This window comes from Aplysia californica, unplaced genomic scaffold (genome assembly GCF_000002075.1).
Source record: "Aplysia californica isolate F4 #8 unplaced genomic scaffold, AplCal3.0 scaffold00011, whole genome shotgun sequence".
Taxonomy (NCBI): Eukaryota; Metazoa; Mollusca; class Gastropoda; order Aplysiida; family Aplysiidae; genus Aplysia; species Aplysia californica.
The window spans coordinates 2,016,459-2,024,388 of NW_004797281.1; the positions used below are offsets into that span (position 1 = coordinate 2,016,459).

Sequence of the window (7,930 nt, forward strand, 5' to 3'; positions counted from 1 at the left end):
TTTGTTTTTGTTTAACGCAACAGTACATAAGACTGGATAGTTTCAAATAATAGCCTAAATTATGACCTTTCCGTTGTAATATTTCCACTGTTTAAAGCTTGCTACATCAACAGAACCTTTGTCAATGGGTGGTTGGTGGGTGCTCTCGTGTGGTTTGCTCCTTCTTTCCGATCAAACATCTGTCGTCCTTATCTCTCCTCTTTCTCTTTTTTGTGTTTGTTACTTTCTTGTAACACCTCTAATCCTCGGCATTTATAATGACCTAATTGCCGAGTAATGCTTACTAAAACAAGACGAACCTGTGTTGATAAATAAGTACGAAAGGGAGTTAGAAAAGTAGTAGTAGTAGTAGTAGTAGTAGTAGTAGTAGTAGTAGTAGTAGTAGTAGTCTAACTACTTATCTAACTACTACTTTAGTTTTAGTGAGAGTTTTACGTCACTTGCAACACAATAAGGTCATTGTGAGGCAGCGCGGTGGAATCAGGCTCTCGTCAATTTTTGGGCATATTGAGTTATTGGTATCATCTTAAAGCTTGTTCATTTGTCTTGCTTTCAATGAAAAAATTATCCACCCATCTTCTATAGATGATGAGATATTTTGGATTGAACAAAGTGGGGGTCACCTAGTTTAAGAGGTAAAACTATTGAGAAAATGGCTGCCAACGCTAGGTAAATTCCAAAGCTGGAGAGTCCATGGACACTGTAACTTTATATTGTTGTGCCTTTAATCAACGTTTTCGGTGAAATCCTTCAAGGAATGTGTTTGTAAATGGACATAAAAGGTGTTGAGCCAAAAAACAAAAATTTGATAAAAATTGCTAAGCAAGGACAAAACTGCTGTTTTCTTCGATTTCATTATGTTGACGAGAGCCTGATTCCACCACGCTGCCTCACAATATTATAAAATCGAAGATTAGAGGTGTTACAAGAAAGTATCAAACACAAAAAAGAAGTTGGAAAGATAAGGACGATAGATGTTTAATAGGAAAGGAGTAAACCACACCAGAGCACCCGCCAACTACCCACAACTACTTAACTGGTTTGCTGGGGTTGTCCAGTTGCTGACTGATAGGCACACATGAAAAGCGGTGTTGGAGAAGCGCTTAATACCCCCCCCCCCCCAAAAAAAAAAAACCCCAAAATAAAACACACACAAAATCCCACTCACCCACCATGACATCATAACAAAAAGCTGAATGGAAATATTTTAGAAAGGAAGATGAAGATAATCCGGGTAGCCGACTCGTTTTTTAATCTCTTCCGATTAGCAGCTCAAGTTTGCAGTCTCCTGCGCTTTTGCGGTTAGGTTGGATTTTTCTTTGTGATACACGATTTTATTTTATCTTTAATAATCCACTCTGTGGGTTGTTGTGTGTTTTGTTTTTTTGTTATGTTTTTTTTTTGGGGGGGGGGGATTGGTTGTTTCTGTTTTGTTTTGTTTTGTTTTTTGCTTTTTTTTTGGGGGGGGGAGGGGGGAATTGTTCCGTTTGACTAAACTCTTGAGATTAGTATTACAGTAGTTATGAAAAGTGATGAAAATTATAGCACATTCTTTTTTCAAAAGTATTGGAAACGTAGCGCAATAATGTTATTGAGCACAGTTGTAAGGACCGACAGTTTTGGACTAAACCATCGATAAGATACAGTTCATTATCAATTCAAACAGGGGGGGGGGGCAGTACATTGTAATTACGTCGCAAATTAAAGTGTTAAATATTCTTTTTGAATACTAGGTGTTGTGCACTACTTTCAACATCATTTAGAATACAGGAGGCAGGCTGCTTCCAACCTGGCTGTCAGGACCAACCCTGGCTGAGAGGGATACAATGTACAATACCGCAGCAGACAGACGTTGATGCTCTATACAAATCCTCCCCACATGGGAATTGAACCCACGTTTTCTGCATGCGCTTTCGAAGTCTCTAGTCGCTACACCGCAGATACCGGTAAATTAAAATGTGCTCCAAAAGCGTACACATAAAGACAAAATAAGCAAGGCTATCATCACAATTAACAACCTGCTTATCAAGTAAAAAACAATAACCAGACGGTTGAAAAATGTACCGGGTATCTTAAAAGACACACCAATCCCTCTGTCGTTATTACTCTGGGTGAATGACCCCGGTTCGAATTCTGAATGAGACCGTCTTCAACTTGAGCTGTTGAGGAAATTGTCATGGCTTTAGGAAAATTACGAAATTCTATAGTTTCAACGCCCCTTGCAAGACTTTAACATTATTTAAGAGGTGGGATCTCCGAATTGTATGTTCGCCACTGATAGAACTAAGCCAAGTGGAGAAAATCCGTGTAAAGTGCCTTTCCCAAAGACACAACGTTGGACGATCGAGCTTCCAGGCTCTTCAAACCAGTGAAAAAGGAAGGCGTCACAAACTCAAACTTACAAAAACTGAAGTCTGGATGGTCGTTACGGGAGGTATTATGTATCTTGTCTGCAAAGGCTGTCCGTATTTCAGAAATCATAGATACAGCATGCCTTAAGTTAGAAACCTTAATGGGAAAAAAAGAAGAAGAAATTCACAGACACAGGAAAGAGACTAAAATAGCACCTAGACATTGGTGGCTGGTGCCTCTATGAATAAAACATTGATTGTCTTGTCTGGTCTGGACTGGCAGTCCATTTAAAATTCATATTAAACGATTTGTTTAGAACAAAGTTTGATTTTTTTTTGAGTTAGACTGAAAAATTTACCAAACTAGGATAATCTGCATTTGTCTTTTTGAGTTTTATGTTCCCAAAGTTGTAGCATCTTGGAAGTACTCCTCCCAAAGATGTAGGACATTTTTCTGCCTTCCTCGCAGCGGCTGAAAATTATAATAGTGTATTTACTGCACAGTCCCACTTTCTTAGGTAGGCTACACATGACAATGTGATCTATCGTTTGTGTATGTGTGTGTGGGGGGTTCTTAAGCTTTTGGGGAGGGGATTTTTTTTTTTAATTTGGGAGGGGGGAGGGACGATAGACGGGGAGGTGAACTAGGATAGTTGTTAGTCAGCTTTTTAGTACATTCATTTGTTTGCTTGTCTGTGTATTTGTTTTAATACTCCTTTAAGTGCTTTCTTCCAAAACAACCAGTTAACCTTATAAGAAAACCTTTCCCCAACAACACGTACAGACCGGAGGAGTAGCGGGCCCTTCCTCCAGACCTCCAGACCTCCAGACCTCCAGGCCTCCACAGCTCCAGCTACTCTTCTCATATTTCCCCCCATCCCCCACGACATCAAGAAGTTCTGTAAGGCGGCGTCACCCGTGAGGCTTTCGCTTTGATGTGGCCCTCCTCCCTCTTCCTTCCTCCCTGACTCGGTTCCAGCGCTCACTCTTCGCCCCGCCCACTTTTCTCCTGTCTTGCTGTCTTCTGGCGACACCAGTAATCCAGCGCCATCCCCTGGCACCCTATACCGTAATTCCTCGCATTAGCGGATCGATCGGATTGGCCAACTTCGTTTTTAAAAAGCCGCTTCGAGCTGAGACGGGCATGGGTCTGTTGAGTATTCAACGATGACGCCCTTTTTGTGGTCATAAATTGTGAAATAGCCGAAACTTGGTGATATACCAACTGAGGTACACAGAGAGAGCGACAGAATCTTGATGATTTTATGCGTTTATTGAGATTTTTTAGAAGACAGAGAAACACCAAGAAGCTTGTATCGAAACAAGGCATTCGATTCTCTGTGATTTGTAAAAGTTATTGCAGCTGTGCTTTGAAACTTGGAAACATAAGTCTCTCGTGGTCTGTGTCACACTAAACGGTTGTGTTTACTGAGCTTTGATAAACATTCTTAACATCAAGAACATACAGTGAACTTAAGTGGGGATTTGAAAGATTTGAAAGGATCCCCACCTGAACAATATCATTTATACATTTGATTCCTTGTAACTAAAATGGATTGAGACAATAAAGAAAATAAATTTGCACTTTATTCATAACGCTCAAAAGGTTTCTTTTATATTTATATTCGATTAAAAACTATGCGAAAGTGAACTGGACTTTCTGTTAAAAAGAAAGAATTCGTCCACCCTTGAATACCCTGACCAGAAAAAGACCGACAGACTGTACAGTAAACAGATAGCTCATGATGTCTACAACGACAAGAATTGCACCGAAAAGTATGTATTCTTATTTAATATTATCATTATATGTGTTGTTGATTTGGCCTTCTTTGAAGAATCTATCGCACTTTAATACCAACTGTTTAAAGACTTGTTGCTTCTTTATCCGTGTGACTTCGATGTTGCTTTCTTCTAGTATTCAAGACTTTGAGAATTTAAATCTACACCTCCCCCCCCCCCAAAAAAAAAACCCCACACGTACACATACGCACGCACACAAACACACACACATACACACACAAAGAGAGAGAGAGAGAGAGAGAGAGAGAGAGAGAGAGAGAGAGAGAGAGAGAGAGAGAGAGAGAGAAACACAAAAGATCCACCTTTTCTGAAAATTCGCATGTGATTAATTTCCACTCGCCTGTGACGCCACTAACGTTTAAAAAATGTGCGTTTACTATTTAGGGGATTATTATCATCATATTTTGTTAACGTGAAAAGAGGGGGTTTTTTTCAGTGCTTATTTTGTTTATTTGTTTGTTTGACTTTTTCTCTTTTTTTTGGGGGGGGGGGGTGTGGAAGCAAAAGAACAATTTCTGGTTTAAGCAATTTTCAAAATTTCAACCACCTCAACTTGTTACGGAGTTTGAAGAGATCCACTGGTGGGTTCTACTTCTTTGTACGATCCCTCACTTCTCTCTGTCTGTTAGTCTTGCTTTTTTTCCACACTTTATGAATGTTATTGCGAAGATATGCGTCTCCATCAGAAAGACAATGTATAAAAGAAAAGTCTGTCTTTTCGCAAATTCTGACCAAGATAACAACTTTTCTTCTAATAATTTTTTTCTACCCCGGAATAAGACAGAAGCAGTACAAGAAACGAGAATGATATCGGAATACGATAGCATGAAAAGCTTACTGAATCTTCGGACTACTTTTTTTAAACGATGCGTTAATTTTATTGTAGTACCCTCAGCGATCTCAGTCTTTCGGCTATCTCACATCCCCTTCCCCCTCTTTCTCTCTTTCTCTCTTTCTATTTCTTTATTTTCTATCAATCAATCTATCTATCTATCTATCTATCTATCTATCTATCTATCTATCTATCTATCTATCTAACTATCTATCTATCTATCTATCTATTTATCTATCTATCTATCTATCTGTCATACACACTTGCGAGTAAGCCCATCACAAATTTCATTCCAAGTCGTGGATATAGGTGTCTTTTTTTTGGTAGAGGTTTTACGGCTCTCGCAACAGCATAATGTCATATGAGCGCAAATATGATGGTCTACTCGTACAAAGGAAAGTATAGATTGGATTGAAATCATATTTCAAAATTGTTTTAACAAAGCAAAAATAAAAAAATAAAACACATTTAAAATCCATTATCCAGCCTTTCTTGTTGGCTAGGGTAGCTAACCAGCTATCATACGAGTAACCAGTGTGTTTGCCTGGAGAAGGGTTCAAGGTGTCGAAAGCTTTGGATATTACAAAAAGGGCGTATTTTTGTAGCCAGTTCAATTTTGAAAACGTTGATTTTTAAATTGTTCAAATATCTTGGCCACTTTGAAAGATAAGCCACATTTTGTAACAGAGGGTGTAAAAGCAAAGTTTGGAGAAAAAAACAAATTCCTAACTCATTTTAACTTTTGATGAAGTACAACATGTTGCAAAGATAACTAATAAAAATATTAAGCCTTAAAACATTATAAAATCCTTTCAATATGTTATTAAGAAATTGTTTAAACGTGTGTTGTCTGCTGTAGCAAACTTTTTACCGGTACGATCTCTTTGGCTTTTTCATCCTGTTGTCCAAAAAGATTTTTTTTTAGGCGAACAAAGCGCTTGATCTATGTAACTATCTTAATCACTAAGATGTTGTAATGAACACATCAGCAGTAAACGGTCCAGTCTTGGGTTTCACTTCAAACTTTTCTGGGATAGTGTCAATTAATGTAACCACTGGTGTTCTTCCTGATACCAGGCTAATTCCAAGTAGTAATCGTCAATTATTTAACTTAAAGTCTGTCAGTATGGGGGGGGGGGGTTACTTTTGTGTGGAGGTATTTTTGGTGTTCTTTTTGTTTGTTTGTTTGTTTGTTTGTTCAATTGTTGGGGTTTTTATTTCTTTGCTTGACTAGCTGAGTGACTGATTAACTGTTTATCTGTTTGTCTGTCTGGGAATCTCGTTGTCCATATGATCAGATACTCGTGGAAATGTACACCAAGTACGAGTTGGGAAACGTCTTTCACATCATGCATTTACAGTACAGTAATTGTGTGTGGGGGGGGGGGTATTTGGGTAGTTATTTATATTTGCATGTGTTTCCCTGGTCATATATCTCTCTATATAACATCTTTTTTTTTATTCCGTTCATTCATGTGGACAATTGAGGCAATTCTCCAGAAGTTCACCGTAAACAGAGCAACAAGACGAAAACATAATTGTTGACTCGTTCAGAAATCTGTCTATTTCAATGTTTATATTGATGTTCTCATTTGTAGGCCCGAGATTCTGTCTCAGTTTTAAAAAGGCGCTGGAAATCCCATCAAGCGTGGTGATAGCCCGTGATTTACAGCAATTAAGTCGCTGGCAAACCCTTCAAGCCTTACAGCAACTCGCTGACAACTTGACACATTTTGTAGAAAGTTCTTCCTCTGGGCAACATAAAGTCCTTCAATCACACAAGGCTGAATGCTATTTTACCTGTCTCGAACGAATCTTCATAAAGCGCCGAGGTGTCAAAACGTTCATAGCTTTAGCCTCATTAAACCTTCATTAATTTTTGACAACTTCTAGAAATTGTTCATGAAGTTATTTAAAAGACTAAATTGCCGAATTAAATTTTCTGCCGACTGACATGGTAATCAAACTTGGCAATCAAACTTGGCAATCAAACTTTCAGACAGCGTGTATTTGAGAACGGGCACAAAACATTCTGTCCCCTTTGCCCTTCTGCTTGACCAGATAAAAAATCAAAAAGTAGAAAGCTACATTGAAATGAAAGTGTTTACATGTCCAAAAAAAGAAAGAAAAAATAGATTGAGTAGCAACATGCACAACGAAACGGCAAATGCGTATTTCTTTTTCTGTTTTGAAACTAATAAATTAATATGATTTCAATATGTAGAAATCTAGAACGTATTCTCTCCTTTGGACAATTTAAGCATACCACACAATATCTTTGAGCGGCTCTAAGTCTAAAACATTGCACTTTATTGTACAGTGTACAGAAGAAAACAAGGCAGAGATTACAATGGAAAGCATTCAAAACAAGAACGGGAAAGTTATAATTTAGTTTGAAAGAAAACTGTCTTCAGTGTTATTATTTTCCATAATGTGGAATTGTGTCAAAAAGATAGCTCCAAAAAGGGGAAAGCGGGAAGGGTTTGTCGGTGGCATATCTATGTCCAAGGAGAGAAAAGCAAAGATGATGAGATAACTCTCAAAAATATTAAATATTTACAGTCGACAAAACGTATCTTTCAGTACTGTTTTATTTCTCAAAGCTAGCTTCATAATCCAGTCGCAAGTATGTGTGTGTGTCTCCCCACGTCTAAGTAGCTTGAGTGACATAAATTATGGGATGAAAGTTGAAAGATGAGTTTTCGTCAATTCAATGAACACTTTTGAAATCATCAAGTACTTTTCCACGCTTAAAAGAGAAACTAGCCTTATAAGGATCACGACATCCAGCGTTAATCTCCAAGGTAATAACAACCCCAATGACAACATATTAGTTTTGCTTTTCTCGATCATCCTCTCTTTTGTCCTTCAACTCTCTTTCTCTCTCTCTGTCTCTGTGTGTGTGTGTGTCTCTTTCTCTCTCTCTCTCTCTCTCTCTCTCTCTCTC

The 7,930-nt window shown here is 38.2% G+C and overlaps 1 protein-coding gene across 1 annotated transcript in view; it reads left to right on the forward strand.

The window, feature by feature from the left end:
* Positions 1-1,879: 1,879 nt before the first annotated feature.
* LOC101860140 (nuclear receptor subfamily 2 group E member 1) overlaps positions 1,880-7,930 on the forward strand; it is a 27,136-nt gene continuing 21,085 nt past the window's right edge. Inside the window, exons 1-2 of the mRNA XM_035970243.1 lie at positions 1,880-1,946; positions 3,136-3,252. Coding sequence (XP_035826136.1) covers positions 1,880-1,946; positions 3,136-3,252 — 184 coding nt within the window. The remainder of the gene's footprint in view (positions 1,947-3,135; positions 3,253-7,930) is intronic.